This window comes from Monodelphis domestica, chromosome 6 (assembly GCF_027887165.1).
Source record: "Monodelphis domestica isolate mMonDom1 chromosome 6, mMonDom1.pri, whole genome shotgun sequence".
NCBI lineage: Eukaryota > Metazoa > Chordata > Mammalia > Didelphimorphia > Didelphidae > Monodelphis > Monodelphis domestica.
The window spans coordinates 218085596-218106171 of NC_077232.1; the positions used below are offsets into that span (position 1 = coordinate 218085596).

The window sequence follows — 20576 nt, forward strand, 5'->3', positions numbered from 1 at the left end:
GGATAAATTAATTCTATTTAAGGGGGTTTTAAGGAGTTTGGGGGAAAGTAAAAAGAAAAGTTTTCTTGGTTTAATTTAATGGCCTAAGCTTATGACTTGAGATGTTCCATATTCAATTTAAAATCCAATTACTTCACTCTTTTAAAAAGCTTAACGAACTATAAAGAAATTAAAATAGTTATTTCCCAGCCAAACTAAAGCATTTTTAAAAACAAAAGACCCATCAGTCTAGTAGTTTTAGACATGAACCTGGTGGCTAAGGTTCCTATTTTCCTTAACCAAGTGAGCAAAGAACAGTAAAATCCAGTCTTTTGTCTTCCAGTGTCAGGGAACTAACCAAAAATGCAGTAGAAAAAAAGATGAAAAAACAATTCCAAGCAATTCACTACAACATTAATTATTTAGCAGAGACCATCTTACTGAAAAATTTTGTTACAGAATAACTATATAAAAAAAGGTTTCTACTTCAGACTTTGGCATGTATGACATGAAATTTTTCATATTTCTTCAAATGTAACAAATATATTCTTAACATTCCACATTTATTACTTTCAAGCAATCTCATATTTTACTTCTATGAATATTTTTCAATAGTTACTGGATGACATTAAACTGTACTTCCACTCTTACAATGTTATTATAAGATATGAAGCACTCTTAAATCAAATTGTTATTAAAATAAGTTAAATAAATTAGTATTTTGTAAGTCATAGAGAAAGGTAACTAATTCTCCTTTGTAAGTTAGAAAATGCTCACACATTACAAGGCCCTAAATGACTTTGGGAAAAATAGCATTTGATAAAAAAATGATTGACTTTTTGAAAAGTGAAATGGAGAGAATTGAGTAGAAAATTCAGGTTACTTAAATATAAACAAAACATTTTGCTTCCTAACTGGTCCTGGGGCAAATCTATTCTACAATCATATAATTAATATTAAATCTTTGGCATACAATGATTAATCTAGAAGTAGGTTCGATTGCATAAGATATATTTCTAAATCACTAAGAAAAATCTTATTTGAAAAATATAAAATTGAGAACCAAAAAAAATTACCGATTAAAAGTAAATTTTATTAAAGATTGAATAAAGATCATTTTTTTACATCTGTAGCTTCTGAAATATTTGTAGCTTAAAAAATGTATCCGAAGTTACTCTAATTTGATAATCTTTAATGAGAACCCATAAGATTATTCTAAAAGAATAGAAAATAAAAGGATTCTGTGGGGAGTTATTACTTTAGGCATTTCATTTCTCTCCTTAAAAAATAGTAGACCACCAAAGAAGTCCAGAACAGACTGAAGAGAAAAAAAAAGTGATAACCAGTTTCTCCCTAAACTTAAAGGCAACAACTGTGGAAGAATGAAAGAAGTTAGATCCACAAGGGGTCTTATAAGCAGAAAAGGGAAACAGTTAAGTACCAAGAGGTCATGAGGTACATAGAAGGCATAAAAAAGCTCTCATTAAATTTAGAGAGGTCTGGTTCTGCAAGAATAGGTTTTGTTACAAAAGAGCACACACTTTGTATTTTTAAAAAATTTTACAAAGATTTACAATATCACTGTTTTCTTAAAACTTAACATTTTATTTCAGTCTATTAAAAATTGGCTTTATTTTTAACCAGAACATGTAAGAATTATTAGGATTATTATACTTAATCTCTTTTTACAAAAGTAAAATCTGGTCATTAAGACAATAGGTGGTCTATATGGTTAAACTCCTGAATAAAAGATATCAAAATCAAGTTTGGTTTCTATACATTTCTATTACATATTTAAGGCAAAAGAAAAGGGGAAAAATTAGTACAGGCTAGTAGGTCATTCCTTTTTTTTGAGTCTCTAGCAAAGTACAGAAACTAATATGTTCAAAAAACATTTTATGTAACTATTACATCTTCTGAATAGAATATATTTCAAATCTGGTTCTTCAATAATGAATTTCAAGTGGTAATAACTGGAGATGGAAGATGACTAAGAATTAAAGATAAAAATCTAATGTAAAAATATTTGGGAAACTAGGTAGCAATAAACATACACATATGTATATATTTTAAAACAATGGTCTCATTTTGGATTTTTTCTGGCTAGACTTATGATTTTATGGTATTCATCCATTCATTTGGAACATTCTTGAACTAAAACAATTCAATTAAGCAAAATATTTCTAAATATTATACAATACAATGCTAATGATTTTTGGCTTACCATAGACAAAGTCATTTGTTTTGCCCTTTGATTCGAAAAATAGGAACTGAATCAGTTAAAGGATTTGTAGTGGATTAAGCAATGGACTACTCAATTAAAGATTTGGATTAGTTCAAAGTAATGAATTTATACAATTGTCTTGGTGATTATATCTTGTGAAATAAAAAAGAAGGCTACCTCTTTTACCTATTTACAAAAACTTGATAGAAACACAAATTGTAATTAAGGATGAGATTCAATATATATAGTAAGAGAAGTAATGTAAGCATTATGAAATATTCAACAGAACATAGCTTACGAACTTTTGGAAGGCTTCAAATGATTTATTGAAAAAAAAAGAACCCCTAAAAGCCATGGAAAATAGCATTAAAACAAAAATTATAAAGAACAAACATAACCTTAAAGGAGATATGAGATGACATTCCACCTTGGGACTCCACACCCACACACACCGATTTTGAATGTACACAGTTTGCCTGTCTACTCTATTAGAAAGTGAGAAAATGTGAGCTTCCTGGGTACAAGGACTGTTTTTTGTTTCTCTTCCTTGTGTTTCCAGGATTTGGCACACCCTTGACTATATAGCAGATTTACAAAATGTTTGTTGAACTTGACCTTTCCCCTTCACTCTTGTAGAAGTGAGAGGTCCAAGAATGTGGAACACTGCATATAATTTCAGATTTTTTTCATTATGTTGTTATACTGATTGATTTTTCCCTTCCTCTTTTTCTTTAAAAGAATCATTATATTATAAGACACTTTAAAAGAGGTTGAGGTCTAGGGGAAAATCTAGGCTATGTTAAATAACATCAGGATAATTTGTTTTTTAAAAGTCATATTTCATCCAAAGGAAACAGGTCTGCAATGTTAGACTATGTATTCCAGCACTATAATTTTTATGAAAGCTTAAGATGCTTTTTGTTTTAAAGTGAAAGCAACACTGGATGAGAGAAAGGAGGGATACCATACAGGGAAAAATCCTAGTGATGTAAAAAAATAAAAGATATCACTAAATTTTTCTTAAGAATATGCAAGGAAATATAACACAATTTATTTTAAAAGACGAATGCTCGGAGTATCGGAACATCTGATAATTACAATCATTGGGGTGACTGTGGGCGTCTGTTAATCTTGCCACTAAAACGAATATTAGGAAGACTACTTGGAAGTATCCCAACACCAGGTATAAAGGGGCAAAGTCTTCAACCCGGCCCGAGGGGCGGGCCCTGTCCAGCTGGATGTGTTGCTGGTATTCAGAAAGGCTGTAAAACGAGATCGAAAAGACCTCCCAAGTCTTTGTTCTGGGAGGTTTGGGAGCAGAATGGTGCTCCCACTACCGGGGGGTGGGGGTGGGAGACCGAGTGAAGGTAGCAATTCTTTCACCTCATCCCGAAAAGACACCACTCCTCCAGGGGCCACGACCCTAGTGACGAGTTACAGTTTCCCGCCTCCCCGACGCCCTAAACCCCGCATGCTCATTGGCTAACATAGTTGTCACTCGAGTAGGTGGCGACTGCTATTGGTCATTGCCTCACGCCGGCAGGTCAGCCTTTGCCCACAGGCAGGCAGGTAAGTAATTGGGTGGGGGAAGCAGTAGCAGAGTGGGGGCGGGTAATAAGAGATGGGAGCAGAGGAAAAAGGCGCACCAGAATTTGTACCTGAGTGACCTGCAATCCCCACCGCCGCCGCGACGACTCGGCCTCAAGGAGATGGCTCCAGCCAACTGGAAAGTGGCTCAGCCGGGCACGGTAATCCGGGCCATGGAGAAGCCGGTTCGAGTTCTACGGCCTTAGCCGAGGGATAGCGGGGAGGAGGTGGGGATGGTGGTGTCCGCACAGGCAGCAGCTTCTGCTGCCTCCAGGGTTCAGCGCCGTTCCCGTAGTGGCGACCTAAGTCGCCTCCAGTATGAGTTTTGACGTTTCCTATTGTTGCCGGAAGTGACGACGTTCCAGTGCCCTAGAAGACAAAGAGGTGTGTTTCGCCCACCTCATGATTCGCCACCTGCTCGTGGTCTTCCCGTCTTGGCTTCTCGAAGTCACTGCAACTCCTCCAAATCGCCTCTGCTTTTCTAGGCCTCTTCGAGCCGTTCTGGGGTTTTAGGGAACCGTGGTGACCTTCGGTCTGCTTTCTCCAGGACGCTGACGGGCGCCGTTTGGAATCTGCCGCGGAGGGTTGTAGATAATGAAGGCGGGGCTAACGGATCGGCCAGAGGAGCCCGGCGGCCTGCCACCTACCGCCCGGGTCGTAAACGGTCGGCGCAGCTCGTGAAGCGGCGCAGGCGCCGTTCGGACATCGCGGGCAGGAGATCAGCTCGCTTCCAGCATCCTCCTCAGATTCTCCGAGGGCTCTGACTAGGCTTCCTTGGCCGCGGGGGTAAGAGGTAAGCAATGCTGACCCAGCGGGAGTGGGGGAGAGCATCACCCTTTCCCTAACCTTTCTCTTCCCTTTTCCTGGCCTAGTTGGGGGTTGGGTAGGGGCAACCACAGATACTGACAATAACGCTGTTTTATGTTTGCTATGCCCAGTTCGCCCACCACCTGCGTGCGGGTGGAGCGCTATTGCCACCCTCCCCATTTTGCAGAAAGGGAAACTAAGTCTCAGCCGCCGCCCTAGAATCATACCTCTACTGAGTCCGCATTCACGTCCGATTCCAGTTCTTCCTTTCTGGCCATCGGCTCGCTTGCTTCTCATGCGGCCTAGGTCTTAATGAGCTAAATCCAAGTCTGGAAGGGACCCTGAGGCGCCCCGGCCCTACCCCCTTATTCAACCGGAGGCGAAAGCAGCCTGGAGAGGTTGAAGTACTTGCTCCAGGCTTTTAGGTTCCGAGGCTGGGGAAGGCCCAGAGAGGGGTGGTGACGAGCCTATTGTCACACTGTAAATAGTGGGGCGGAGAGCCTAGAGCTAAATAAAATGCTAGGGAGATCGGAGGTAGTGACTAGGCTTTGTACACCTGTAGGCGAGGGTGAAGGGGGGTGGGGGTTTAGGAGTCAGTGGAATTGAGAACTGTGTCACGAAACCCCGGTTTTCACAACATCTCTTTTTAAAGGTGATGGCTTTTTCATTTTGGAAAAATTACGTTTGCATTTTAGATATGTTGAGTTTTTTTTATCCCTTTTGGCGAGTAGTGGGTTAAAGAGAACCTATTTATTAAATTTTTAACTTAAAATTATTTTGAAATGAATAGGAAGCCTCATTTGGCGTTTAAATCTTCAAAAAAATATTTTTTTCCCGTCTCATCTCTCACAGATTTTCCATCCTTAGATACTGAAACTGCATTACAAACATTTTTTAATTGTAAAAATTGACATTCCCTTGTTTAATTGAATATTCCTAAGAATTTCAGTTAAGCAAGAATCAACAAAACCTTTTCACACCACCTTTACATTTTATCTGCAGCATATCAATTAGGATATTTCTCTAGTGCTCTCTAAGAAAAATACACTAACAGGTCATAATGCACATACAAATAAGAAGATTGATAGAAATAAACCGCGCAGGCTGCTGTGTTGTGGATTGTCTCTCCCCCCTCTCCCCACCATTATTAGGAGGGGAAGAGAAGCATAAGCCTTCCTTTTACAGGCTCCTTTCTCCTGTCAGGAACCTTGAGCTATGATACAATACTGGCTTGCCTTGAAGGGGGCAGCATTGAGGCATTTATGGATGAGGGGGAAAAAAAAAGGTTTTTTGCTATACACCACAAATTTTTCACTTCCTTTAAGGAAGAGTTTACAGGCTGATAATGACAAAGAACATGGGAGCTAGAAGCCATTTTTTTTTGTCTTTTGTCTTTTGAAAGAGGTAAGTTCTGCACAGATGGAACAATTTTGCAAGACGCATATATGGCTTTTAGAAAAGCTATTTCCTGGATCTGCTTCTCCTGAGTACTTCTGTTCATCTCTGATCTTATTGGTCTGAATCATTTCTGCACCAGTACAGACCATGACATATGCCCAGTCATTAGCATTTACTCTTTTTTTGTGTCTTAGGGAAAACCCTCTGTGAAGAAGGCAGAAGGTGTTGTGATTTAGTAGAGAATTGGGAGTTAGGGTGAGAGGGCCTGGGTTTGATTGTTGGCTGTATTTACTCTCCAGGCACTGCACCTTTCTGTTCTTTGTTGTTGTTGTTGTTGTTTTTCACCTTTAAATAAGGGTTTGATGGTCTTAAATTGACAATTTTCTGATCTAGTCAAAAGCACCAGGAACCTGTTTTTGTTCTTTTAATATTTTGTGTCTAACAGTTTGGAATATTCAGGATGTCCATCTTTTTTTACCTCTTGTTACATGACTGGCTTAATCTTTTTTCTAGTTACACATAACCTTGATGATGATTTTTCTCTTGAAAACTGTAAAGATTAAAATTTAGGAATATGGGGAGACTGAGGCAGGTAGAAATTAGTTTCTCTCTGCAAGGAGTATTATATTTTTTAGAGGTTTATTAAGGATTAAAGAATATACAAGTAAGAAACATGTGCCTAGGCCAGAGGCCTAGACAAAATAACCTCACATCATATAAGAGAGCCTCTGCTCCAAAACGGAAGTCCAAAAAATAGCCAAAAACCTTTGCCACCAGCTTAAATCCTTCCTCTATCTCGGCCCACCTCAGAATTCTGGTGAGATTACAAAGCATTTTGGGGAAGTGGAGCAAAGGCTTGTGGGGATTGTAGTCCTGTATTCGAGTCTATTTTTTACAAAACCATTTAAATTCTCTGGACCTTGGTTTCCTCAACTATAAATTGAGGTGGGACTAGGTGATCTAGGGTCCCTTTTGAGATCTGTGATCATATGTCCTTGATAAAAATGTGAAAAAAGAATGGGCTTTTGCAAATGCCTTTATGTAACAAACCAAATTTTTCAGTTCCACAATTATTTGAATGATTGCATAGTATACAAGATGCTACTATATGTATTGTTGATTTTTAAAAAGGATTTTACTTGGTAGCACAAAACTGCCTAAAAGACTTTAGATAAGGAATCTCTCATGCTTAGGTTAAAGTGACAAAAAGATTCCTTTTATACATGTAACTATAGTGTCAATGACCCTATGACTATTAGCATGAAGGCATTAAACAGGGAAATATGCTTGCCATAGGTATTTGCCTTTGTTAAAAAAGTTGTTCCACACAGGATTCAGATTAAAGTGAGATTTCCTATAGAGAGCAAGGTCCATCATGCATTTTCCTTTGCATATTATATTGTGTTGTCTGCATCATCCTAGAACATTATAGTAACTTGTGATTATCCAAAAGAGATCATTCTAATAATCTGTACAAGGAAAATCAAATGGATAAAAAATATTTAATATAGACTGTGATATGCAGTTGAGTGGCTGGTCCATTGAATTGGTGTATCAGTACAAATAGCCACTGAAAGTGCACAGAGAGTTGGGCTTAGAATTGAATAGGAAGAAGAAAGTGACCTGGATTATATGCAGAAATAATAATTGTTACTAGTTATAGCACCTTAAAAATGTGCATATCATTTTATAAATGTCTCATTTGATCCTCACAATAAGGAGGGTAGTTGATGTTGTTATTCTGGTTTTATAGATGAGAAATCAAGGCAGACAGGTTATGTGACTTACCTAGGATCACACAGTTGTTCAATGCCCAAAGCTTAGATCTTTCTAACTTCAGCTTCAGTTCTCTATCCATTGGGCCCCATAGCTACTTCTGTGAAATTGCCAAATAAATCTTTTTCACTCAAGCAAGCATTTGTGAAGCACCTCCCATGTTCCAGACACTTTGCTGGGTACAAGGGAAACAAAGGCAGAAGTGAAACAGTAACTGCAGTCATAGAGCTTAGATTCTTTCCAAGGAGACAATGTGCACACAAGTATATTTGAAATAAATGTCAGGTAAGGGGGTCAGAAAAGACCTCATGTTAAAGGAAGAGCATGAGCTGAGTGGTGAAGGACTTGTAGGGATTCTAAAACATGATGAGGATGCAGCTTATTTTGGGCATGGGGAACAAACTGTTAAAAGTCATAAACCAGTGATGGAGTGTTGTGATGAGAAATAGCAAGGAAGTCAGTCTGGCTAGCTTGTAGAGTATGTAATATAAGTAATATACAGGAAGGAGGGTAGAGCGATAAGAATAAGAGAGACAGTGAGTGTGTGTGTGTGTGTGTGTGTGTGTGTGTGTATGTATGTATGTATGTATGTATGTCACTGTGCTAAGCACTTTACAAATAATACCTCATTTGATCCTCACAATAAACTGGGGAGCTAGGTACTCTTATTGTCTCCATTTTATAGTTAAACTGAGGCAAACAGAAGGTATGTGACTTGCCCAGGGATCCCACAGCTATTAAGTATTTAAGGCCAGATTAGAATTTAGGTCTTCTGATTCCAGACCCTGCATTCTATCGACTACACCTCCAGTTTTATCCAAGGAAGGTGTTTTGGAGAAATGTTAGAGCCACATTGTGTAGGATTTTTAGATTCTTTTTTTTTTTTAATTAAAACCCTTACCTTCTGAATTGGAATCAATACTGTATATTGGTTCCAAGGCAGAAAAATGGTAAGGGCTAGGCAATGGGGGTTAAGTGACTTGCCCAGGGTCATACAGCTAGAAAGTGTCTGAGCCCAGATTTGAACCCAGGACCTCCCGTCTCTAGGCCTGGCTCTCAATCCCCTGAGCTACCCAGCTGCCTCCCAGGTTTTTAGATTCTTAAAGAAAGGAGTTTGTATTTGACTTTTGAAGTTCTGGTAATGGGAGGCACTGGAGCTAGTGTCCCAGTCCTTCAGATATGGTTCTGTTTGGTAGGGAGTCTTAGAACCTTAGAACCTAACTTCAAATTCTCCTCAGACACTTATTAACCATTTGTCCTTGGGCAAGTCACTTTGCCCTGTTTGCCTCAGTTCCTTATCAATAAAATGATATAGAGAAGGAAATGGCAGACCACTTGAGTAGCTTTGCAAGAAAACTCCAAATGGGATCATGAAGAGTGAGATGCTACTAATCCACTGAACAACAAATAACTTGGTCCACTGGCATATTGGTTATGAAGTAGTATCACTTTTGGGGTCATCCTATCAACAAAATGTAGTAGAATTTTTTAATAACCTTGGTATTAGAGAACAGTACTAACACCTCCTTTGATGGCCAATTGTTTATTAGACTTAGTCTGTATATGCTAAATATTTTTAAAAACATGAATTAACTTAAAATGAAATAGAACTTCTTTAATGAATGATGTTGCAGTGTTATATACTTTTATGTTCTTTATAAAAAGGAGTTATTATGAAGCTAATAATAATTAATGCTAAGTGAATAACTGTTTTCCCCAAGGGCTCTAGTTAGACACTCACCCTCCCAGATCCTACTGCCAGTCTCTGTATTCCAGAGGGTACAGTGAGAGAACCCTTCTACCATATACCTGCTTTCCTAATGTTCAGCTTTTTCAGGATCTTCTCCTTCCCCAAGGTCATTGCCTTAGGCCAATGTTGGTGAACTTATGGCACATGTTCTGGAAGGGGCTGACTGCTCCCTTCCCCCTCTCCATGCACATCTGAGGACATTTCTCATATAACCAGCCCTTCTGCCCAGCATCCCAGTGGAAGCACTTTGCCCCTCTCCTGTGTGGGTTAGGGGCTCACATGTGGCATGAGAGTGCAGTTTGGGTACTCAAGTCTTTGAAAGGTTCGCCTTCACTGCCCTAGGCCCTTGGCTTCTAGCTGGACATGGCCATTAACCACTTAAATGAGCAGAAAATCATCAAGTGTAATAATCTGTCTGATAATATGGAGGACTGTCAGGCTTGTGGTCTTACAGGGCACTAAAGATTTTCTAATGGACCTTATCTGTCCTGCTCTTGTGCTCTTTATACTCCATGGCTTTGCCCACCTGTCCTACAACTAAATTTCTCTTATATGTGTTTTCTTCTCTAATTAGGATGTGAACTCTGATATTCAAAACTCTCATTTTTTTTTCAATTTGTATCCTCAGTGCTTAGGATATAAGTGCTTAATAAAAATTGTTTCATTTCATTCTGTTTCATAAAACGACTGAGAGGATCTTTTATACCAAAAAGGCAGGACCAAATCTTAAAACCATCAATTTATAGATAAGTAGTTTTTTTAATTGCAGGTTATGATTATTCTTTGGATGAAATTTACAAGGATTAGCTTACAAATTTACAAGGACTTGACTTTTTACTTTGCATCCTTCAAGTAGTGTATCAAAGTCCTATTTAAATATTTTCTGAAACTTAGATTTGCACTAATTAAGATTGTTCAAAGTTAGAATTTACTACATTTCAGTATACACCAACAAGAAGTAATTCATTGTGAGTTTTTTTGCATGATTTTTTCATGAGTTATACATAGAAAACCTACTTTATATATTTTATGTTCTTTAGTGAATAGATCTTTTTTTGTTTTGAGTTGTGTTATTGGCAGCATGAATTTTCAATGTTAAACCTAAGTAAAAACAAAGAATCTTATTCATTTGATTTTCAACAAATATTTATTAGTGTCTTCTGTAATTATTGTGGAAACTATATAGTATGGCAATGATGACAACATGAAACAGTAGCCACAGTCTCACAAAGATGTATAAACTAGTGGGAGAAATAAACGAAAAGTGGTAATTAGCTTACTGTGTTAAGTGCCATAAAAGTCATGAACCAAAGTACTTCAGGAAAATTAATTGGAAGTTCAGATATTTACAATTACTTTTTTCCCCCCTTTTTTAAAGGTGAAGCCAAGCCAGATTTTAAATCTAATTTTAGATAATGGCAACTGGTGATTTAAAAAGAAGCTTACGAAATCTAGAACAAGGAATTCGATTGCTTGGTTATCCTAGAGAGGTGGATTATTCAGGGTAAGTTACAGTGAAGTACTTGACTCAATTTATTTTAAAGTTATGATTTTAGTAGATTAAATAATTTTAGGAAAATTGATCTCTGTAAGAGGAGTGGAATGATTGAAGAGAAACACCATGGTATGGTTACTATTTAAATTGATCTTGATAAAGTTGACATATTTGACTGTGATTTAAAGAACTTGAAATGTTTGGTCACCTGGCAGAGTTTTATATAAATTTATGAAAGCAAAATTTTTTTCAATGTTGCATAATTTTCTCATGCAACTTTAAGAATCAGAAGTAGAGAAGGGCTTCTTATAAACTCATCTAACCTATTCCTTTCTCTTCTTTTCTTCCTTTCTCCAGCCCTCCATCCCCAGTCATCTAAATGAGATGTTTGTGGATTATATTTTAAAATAGTTTCAAAAGCATGGGATTTTACAATCTCTTTTAAAATCCTAAAAATTTTTATTAATGTCTTAAAAAACACTTTTTATTCCTGTTGATCTATCTCTTTTAAAAAACAAAAACAATTAGGCAAAATTTACTGACATACTGGGTCTAATAGCATATGCAATATTTTGTACCTATAATAGTTGGTCTTTCCGCCTCTCTGTTAAGAGGAAGATAATGAGTATTATCATCTTTGTTCTCCAACACCAAAGCTTCAGTGAATCTGAATGTCTGCCTTTTAGTAATATCTTAATTTCTATTATTGTAATTATTGTTTATATTGTTTTCCTGGGTTTCACTTTTCTTGACGTTAGTTCATGCATATATCTTCACAAATTTCTCTACACTCTTATTAGAGCTAAATAATTTTTACTTTAATATGCTTTAATTTGTTCAGCCATTCTCCAGTCAATAGAATCTTACTTTTTTTCCAGTTATTTTGCTATAATAAAAAGTTATGTTCTGAAAATTTTGTAATCTTTGGAACATTTCTTTATGTCTCTTAACTTCTTTGGGACTGTCAAAGATGGTGGCATTGCTATGTTAATTGGTATGAACAGTTTATCAACTTTAAGATTGTTTTTTAGAACAATTAGACCATTTCATAGCTGTACAAATAATTATTGCTTCTCCAACATTTTGACTACTTGCATATTTTATCATCTTCTCTAATTTGAAGGTTTGGAGTGTGAAGCAAAATTTCAGGAGTGTTTTGATTTTTATCTCTACTATTCTTCGTGATCTGAAGAATTTTCCTCTCTCTTCTTTTTTTAAAATCCTACTTGCAGTTTTAGTAAGTATGGGTTCCAAGGCAGAAGAGCAGTAAAGGCTAGGCATTTGGAGTTAATTGACTTGTCCAATGTTACACAGTGAAGAAGCATTTGAAGCCAATTTTAAACCCAGTCTGACCTTCTGTCTCAGTGCCTACTTCCTCTATTTTCTTTCAGTCATTTACCTGACCAACTGTAGTCTTGTGCAGTTAAACTTATTTCTTCTTGTTAATCTAAACATTCTCATTATTATAATCCATTGTATTCTATTTCTTTATCTGACCATAATCACTTAAAATCACTTCCCATGCCTTATTTCTCCTAAACCTATTCTTTATCCTCAAGGTGACCTTGAGTACCTGCCCACCTCAATTTCTCCTAAGCCCTTCCTGGCTTAATTCCTTTCCCAATATTGTACCTTTATTAAGCAGTTCAGTATTAAACTGTTTACACAATTCTCTTGAATGCCTTTCCGCCTTGTCCATTTACCACTTTTATACCTTGTTTCTAGTTATTAATTTATTTTTGTATTTTTTGAAACCAGACCAATAGTTTTTTTAAAAAAAATTTATTATTTATATTTGACATTCGTTTTTTAAAAAGAATTCTGAGTTCAGGGTTTTGCCCTCTCTTTAATCCCTCTCACTCACCCATGTAAAAGATAAGAAATGTGATACTAATTATATGTATGAATTCAGACAAAATATATTTCCATATTGGCCATTTTGCAAAAAGGAAAAAAATAGTTGAAAAAAATTATGCTTCAAACTGTTTCATCAATTCTCTTAATGGAGGTGGATAGCATTTTAAATCACAAGTCCTTTAGAATTGTTTTAGATCATTGCATTGATCATAATAGCCAAGTCATTAACAGTTTATCATTGTACAATATTATTATTACTCTACACAGTGTTTTTCTGGTTCTGCTAACTTCATTACAAAGTTCATGAGTTCATTTTTTTCTGAAACAGAGCTTCTCTGGTGTGAATGCTTGCTAAGCCCTTTTCAGATCATTCACCTTTGGCATCCACTTGGCACACAATTCTCACTTGTGGATCCAAGAAGTTGTAGCATCTGCAGTGGCCACACCCCAGGAAATTACCTTGGTAGATAGAGTAAATCTGGCTAAAGATAACCAGCAGGTTTGCTATGAGTTAGAATTTCTACCCCAAGCTGTATGACCCTGGGCAAGTCACTTAATCCCCATTGCCTAGCCCTTACTGTGTCACACCAGGTCATAAAATATTATCCTGTGTTGTGAAAAACAAAGAACAAACCACGGCAGCAATATCACAGCATGTTCAGCAATTCCCCATTTGATGAACATTCCTCTCAAATTTCTAATTCTTTGCCACCACAGAAAGAACTACTATAAATATTTTTGCAGTACTAATAGTTTTGATCATGAGGTCTATTTCCTTTACATTTCTACTCCTTTTCATTATTTCCCTTGACATTCTAGGTCTTATTTCTCCAAATGAATTTTAAAAGTTTAAAGTAAAAGTTTAAAACTCTTTAAAGTTTCTTAGTAGTAATTTTGTTGGTATAGTGCTAAATCTGTAAATTTATCTAGGTAAATTATTGTTTTTCTATTAGATAAATACAGTAAAATTTTATTATATGGATACTATATAACTAGTGAATATTCTTCTAACTTTAAGGAATTCTTTATTTCTGTAAAGAATATTTTTCTAATTGTATTTAAATGTAGAAATTTCCATAGTTGATGGACTCTTATGCATTTCATGCATTTTCTGATTATTTTGAATGGAATGCCTCTTTCTGTGATTCCCCCCCTAAAATTTATATTATCGTATATGAATGTTATTACTTTTTGTAGTTTTGTTTTATATCTTGCAATTTTACTGAAGCTATTACTTACTCCAATAAGTTGAGCTTTACTGATTCTCTAAGGTTTTCTAATCAAACCACTGAATTGGAAACAAATAGGGATAATTTTTCTATTGCTAGCATTTCTAGAATCATGTCAAATATCACTGCAGTATGTTGAATCTTTAGAGTTTAAAAGTCTCTTTGAAAATTATGCTGCTTTTAGTATTATGTGTTTATTTTTTAGCAAATTAAAAATTGCCCTTCAATATTAGTCTTTTGTAAGATTTTTTTTAAAAAGGCATGTGAATGATGTACTTTTTCTAATGTGTTTTCTATAGCTAGTGATATAATCATGTGATTTGAAGTGTTTCTGTTTTTCGATTATTCATTGTTCTAATGCTGAACTCTTGTTTTAAACTGGTTTTAAACCTAGTCATAAAGATTAATATTTTAAAAATAATACTTCAGTATTTTTGCTAGGATTTAATTTAAAAAGTTTGTATCAGTATTTTATTGGTGATATTTATCTATAATTTTCTTTTTTTGCTTCATTCTCCTATAATATAAGTAGTAGTATATTTTCTCAAAAGGAGTTTGATGTAGGGTTTTTTTCCTTTCTCTCCTTAAACCATAACTTATGTTTTAGAATCAATACTAACTTTGAGTTCCAGGGTAGAAGAATGGTAAGGGCTAGGCAATGGGGATTAAGTGATTTGCCTAGCATTACACAGCTGGAAGTATCTTTGGCCAGAATCTAGGACCTCCCACCTCCAGGCCTATCCACTAAGCCACCTAGCTGTCCTTTTTATAAAGTGTTTTCTCAATTTTTTGAGAATGATACCTGTATAAATATAATATTACTAATTCTCCATATATTTAATTTATGTTTGTAACCTCTCCCGTCCTCCCTCCCTCAGTTACTTTTTAGCTAGTTTTAGTTAATTTTCTGAGATTTTGCTATTTATTTTAAATATACTAGGCACCCTCTTCCCTGTGAGTAACCATAAAATGAAATATTGCTATATTCAGATGACATGTTTTAGAATTTTCATTTTTAACATTAAAGCAGCTGATGGAAATTACTTAATTCAGATTTCATTGAAAACAAACATTTATTAGGTTACTTTTAAAATCTAATTTAAAGTTCTCCACATTGAAACTTTTTTTCACAGATAATTATTTCCTAGTAGCTATTTTTCTTTTTCTTTTGAAACTGGGTCTTCCTATCTCATTTAGGCTAGAAATATAGCAACCACTCAAAGGTCCAATCCCACTGTTAATACTTTTGGGAGCTTTGATCCATTTTATTTATGAACTGAGTAGTTTGCCCCTCCTTAAGCTATATGGTAGCTCTCTGTTCTTGGAGCTAATGACATTGATGTTTGATTGGCTTCAGTGATACCATAGCTTCAAGCAGTTGACCACTGTCATAATCTCCCAGTTTCAGAAATTACAAATGTTTGCTGCCACGATGGATCATGATAGTATTTTTTTATTTTTAGCCTTTGTCTTCTGTCTTAGGATCAACACTGTTTATTGGTTCCAAAGCAGAAAAGCAGTAAGGGCTAGGCAATCGTGATCAAGTGACTTGTCTCTTGGTCACATAGCCTGGGAATTTCTGAAGCCAGATTTAAACCTAGCATTTCCCATCTCTAGGCCTGGCTCTCAAAATTTTTTTCCCCTAATTATATGTAATAACAAATTTCCATATAAGTTTTCCAAAGTTATATGATCAAAATTATCCCCCTTTCTCCTTCTCTCCCCTTTCCAGGAGCTGACAAGGAGTTCAAACTGGGTTACACATGTATTATATGATAGCATTTTTAAAGGGAAAAATCTTAACAAAATTTTGAAGGTTTAATTTTGTGGAATCATATTAAAACAGTTATTTTTTTTCTTCCAACAGTTTAGTAAAAGGTGATCCTGCTGCATATTTGCCTATTATCAGCCATTCCCTGACTTCATATTCAACTTATGTGGCAGAATTTTTGGTCATCTCCAATACAGAACTCACAGCAAAGAATGATTATCGATTTATTGACTCCGTCTATAAGGTATTGTAAATTTAAGGATCAAGAAAATACAAAATTACTAATTAAAGTGAAGTGTTTTGAAGTTTTATTCATTTTGCTTTTAGTTTATGTCTATCCTATAATTTTAGTACTAGTTAAATGGTTTGAATAGCAGGTTGTAAAATACTAAATTATTCTGTTACATACCTTGAAATAAAGTGAAAATCAATGGAAGCTATTAAACACATGTCTGTTTTGAAGCAATAAAATGTGTTATGGATAGAGCTATATAATTGCATTTGAGGTCTCTAGTTCAGTGTAACATGAGTTAAGTAAATATTTATCTCATAACACAAGTAAATTATGATTTGAATGAGTTTGGTTTCTTTGGTATGACTTTTTTAACCTGTTAAATTTACCTGTCCTTCTATCAGAATACTCTTGACTCATTTACATGTGTTCCAAATGTTAATAATTTAGCGGTTTTACCAAGTGAGGGTAATAGTTCTTATGAAATAGAATTTGATTTAAGTTTAGAAGATCATTTCTGTAAGAAACCTTAAATGTTATCTAGATCTTATATAAGAAGAAAGCAAGCTTCAGAAAGGTTAAAAAGGACCTCCCCAAAGTCATGTAGCTGGTTAGAAGAGCTAATGTTTGAATCCATTTCTCTTTACATCCATTCCAGGTCATTCAGTAGTAAGAAAGTTCCAATTATTGGTAATTTTTAAAGTAGTTAAAGTAATCCAAATTCATCATCAAAGTTTTTTAAATTTATATTTGTAATCTCCAGTCATTGATCCATATACGATTAAATTTATTAAACTTCTGCTTGATAGTTCTATGTCTCTCCCTCACAAATACTACCTATTATTCTTCACACTGTCTTCTCATATCACATGACTCAGAATGTTCAGTGGATGTCTGCTGACTCTCTTACTGAATGAAATTCTGCTTTCCTCTTTGATACTAAGGTTGAACTTAAGCATTCTTCACCATTTGCTATATACTCTAGCAACTTGTTCACTGTGGAGTATTCCCTTCTCATCTTCCCCAATCCCAGTAAGATGCCCTCTCTGCTTCTCCTGCAGCCAAGATCTTAATAAGTTTTCCCTTTACTTCTGAGTGACTTTATTTTTGTACCACTCTTCTTCCCATACATGTAGCATTTTGGCCTTCCTTTGGTGGTCTATGGAGATAAATAGCAAGAATGCAAGTGAATAGTCAAATTTTTTAGAAATTAATGTTTATAAACTATAGAGCTGGGAAACTCAAATCCAGATGAAGAAGTTTAATAGCAGGGAGTTACTGAATATTCTTTAACAACAATATAAAAATTATTATTATCATTATTAATAATTATTAAGAAGATTTATTCATGCAAGAAAATATAGGAACCAAAACTGGGAAATAGTACCAGAGTATTTGAATGAGGATTTCTCAGCTTTCTTTTCTGCTTCATTATGCATCTCATAACCCTCAACTGTGGTCATATCCTAAAGCTCTGTGTTTATAGCCCTCTTCTTATCTCTCAGGACACTGTCTCAGTGATCTCATCTGCTTCTGTTGATTTAATTATAATCTATGCAAATGAATGCCAGATTTACATATCTAAAACTAATCTGTCTCCTATTAGATCTTTCATAGTAGACACTCCAAAAACATCTCAAGTGTGATGTGGCCAAAGCTGAGCTCATGAGGATTCTTATTTTTTAAATTTTAAACATTTTTGCCAGATTATGCGTTGATACAATTCTCAATAGTCATTTCTCAACATTTTTCAGTCCATGTTCTCTCCTTCCTATCCCTCCCCCTCCCAAAAACCAGCAGGTAAAAAATATAGGCTGTATAGGTGTTATTATATGATATATATTTTCATGTTCATCATATTGTGAAAGAAGACCCTTATCACTTACACTAGAGAAAAATACATCAAGGAAATAAAATGAAAAATGGCATCCTGCAGTCTTCATTCAGACTCTCATCAGTTTCTTCTGCAGCAGTAAATAACCTTTTTCATCATGAGTTCCTTGGAGTTGTCCTGGATCTTTGCATTGCTGATAATAGTTAAATCATTCACAGTTGATCATTGTAATTTATTGCTGTTAGCATGATCCTTTTTCTTCTCCCCTCCCCCCCAAAAGAAAAAACTCCCTCTTGCCCTCATTTAGTGTGCAAGCATGTACATAAGAGTTATCAAAGTATCAAATCTCAGCTACAAGGATTTAGTCCAGGTCTGTCAGGAGAACCCTGGATCCTGCTCTCTTGATTGGTGAGGCTCTAGCCAGCCTTGCCATTTTATGAGAGGCTCTAACCTTTCTTATTCATACCAGCTTAACTTTATCTCTAGATTTCCATCCTTCTCCACTTTCTTATTTCTGTGTCCTCTTTATGTTTTGTCTTCCTCAATTAGAATACAGGTGCCTTGAGTATAGGAACTTTCTTGTTTTTTGTTTTGTTTTGTTTTTGCATTTCTATCTCCAAAACTTAAAACCAATGCCTGAAAAGTAGTAAATGCCTAAATGCTTTAACTGGTTGGTAGAATATGGTCTTACTTACCAATACCTCTAGAAGGAGTTTGTAAAAAATACAGACTCAAAAGTATTTTGATGGAACTATTGAAGTATTGATGCATTGTATTAAGTATTAAGGCTGTAGTACCTTAAAGATGGAACGACTTAAAAATGTTAGGTTATTTCATGATCCAGTGACTTAGTGATCATCTCCCTTAGAATAATTTGAAAAATTTTGTCACAGATTATAAAATTAGCTACTCTGTTTCCAGATGACTGGGCTGATAATATCGGTCATCTTGAATTCTTGACTCTTCTTTACCTCACATATCTAATTAATTGCCAAATGTATAGTTTTTGCCCTTACAACATAACCTCTCATGCATCTCTCTTCTCTCATGTGGCTACATAACCTTGGTAGGCCCTCATTCTTAGTCTTTTGCCTGGTTTATTTCTGAAACCTTCTAATTAACCTTTCCTGCCCCAGGTCTTTCTTGGTGCCATTACATCATCTGTGTATCTGCCTATGTAATTTTCCCATATTAATCAATGCACATATCTAATCATGGCACTCCCCTAGTTAACAAACTCCACTGGCTTCCTGTTACACATAGGAACAAAAAAACCCTATTGTTTCTGTATGGCCTAACCCATTACTCTTCCTCTGCAGTACTGACAAATAACTTTGTTGGGGTTTTTCCTATACAACATCCCCAACTCTTATTTCCATGCCTTTCTACGGGCCACCTTCCGGTCTGGAATACTTTCTTTATTTTAACCTTTTAAAAGCTCTTGTATGTCTCTCAAGTTTAGCTCCACCTATAGCTTCCTGATTCTCTTTAGCTTCTAAGTGTCCTTTCCACAAAATTGCTTTATATTTATTTTGTACATACTTAAGATATATACATGTTGTCTTTTCCAGAGGATATATGCCCTTTGCAGGTAGTAAATTTTTTATCTTTATACCTCCATTTCCTAACACAGTATTTGAGACATAGCAGGTGTACCTCTCAGTACATACTTATTAACTGGCTGATTGATAAGTAGAGGCAGAAACAGCAGTAGAATTGTCTTTGTAGTGTGCAGTAGACTACCTGGGAAGAAGGAGATGTTAGATAAGAAGTTTGGGAAACTGGTATCAAACCAAGCATAGAAACAATGATATGTTTTAATTATCTGTTGAAAAATCTCTATGCCCCAAATAGAGCTGCTGTTGATTTCTTATCTCAAGTTCTGCATAGCATACCTTCTATATTTGGGAACTCAAAATTGCTAAAAGTCAATAAACTATCAATATATACTATTTTGAGTTAGGGAAGGCATAGATTTTAAATTCTAGGAAAGTAATTGAAACAGATAACATTATCCCATAAAGTCTTAAGATAATATTCTAAACACAGAGAATTTTGAAAATAAATTTTCATGTTATTGTATTGATTTTTTTTTTGTCTTTGCAGCTTCTTCGAGATAAATTTCACTATAAACCAATTTTGACAAAAAAGCAGTTTTTCCAGTATGGGTTCGTAGAGTGGAAGATACAGATTGTCTGTGATATTTTGAATTTAGTGATGAAAAAACACAAGGAGCTGTGTAACCTGGATAAGGTACTTCTTTGTCTAATTATGTAAATGATCAAATACTTGAATGCATAAAATGTATTATAGCCAGAAAATTCATTATGAGCATTATTATTGCAATATTAGAAAAGGCCCTTAATATAACTTGCCTTCATGGTTTTATTTCAAAACTTAAAAAAAAATCAGAATTTCTTTGAGTACCCTTCTCATAGCCCACCCCCTCCAGTCATTACAAGTAATATTTTAAAACTAAAAGAAAAAAAATCAAGAACTCTGATTAATATATTGAAAAATTCTAAAAACATGCAATCTACCATAATCATTGGATTTCCTGCCTCTGACAAAGGAGTAAGGTAGAGTATCTTTGAGAACCATACTTATTCTTTGAAATTGCTCACAATTCACTTTTTA

At 35.3% G+C, this 20576-nt stretch overlaps 2 protein-coding genes across 20 annotated transcripts in view; one reads left to right on the forward strand and one right to left on the reverse strand.

The window, feature by feature from the left end:
• The window catches only part of FBXO8 (F-box protein 8), a 53893-nt gene extending 49569 nt beyond the window's left edge, over positions 1-4324 (reverse strand). For 3 of the 5 annotated variants that reach the window (XM_016423120.2, XM_056802929.1, XM_007496098.3), the window contains exon 1: positions 3862-4001. The gene's annotated coding sequence lies outside the window, so the exon portion shown is untranslated. Of the gene's footprint in view, positions 1-3861; positions 4002-4189 lie in introns of those variants that run through there. The other 2 variants (XM_007496099.3, XM_007496102.3) reach the window with 2 other exon arrangements.
• A 121-nt stretch (positions 4325-4445) lies between these two features.
• Positions 4446-20576, forward strand: part of CEP44 (centrosomal protein 44) — a 49983-nt gene continuing 33852 nt past the window's right edge. For all 15 annotated transcript variants that reach the window (XR_008912967.1, XM_007496107.3, XM_007496110.3 and 12 more), the window contains exons 1-4: positions 4446-4583; positions 10900-11025; positions 15970-16117; positions 20046-20192. Coding sequence is in view for 14 of the 15 variants with exons in the window: in XM_007496107.3 (XP_007496169.1) it covers positions 10937-11025; positions 15970-16117; positions 20046-20192 (384 nt within the window). In the remaining variant the exon portion in view is untranslated. The remainder of the gene's footprint in view (positions 4584-10899; positions 11026-15969; positions 16118-20045; positions 20193-20576) is intronic.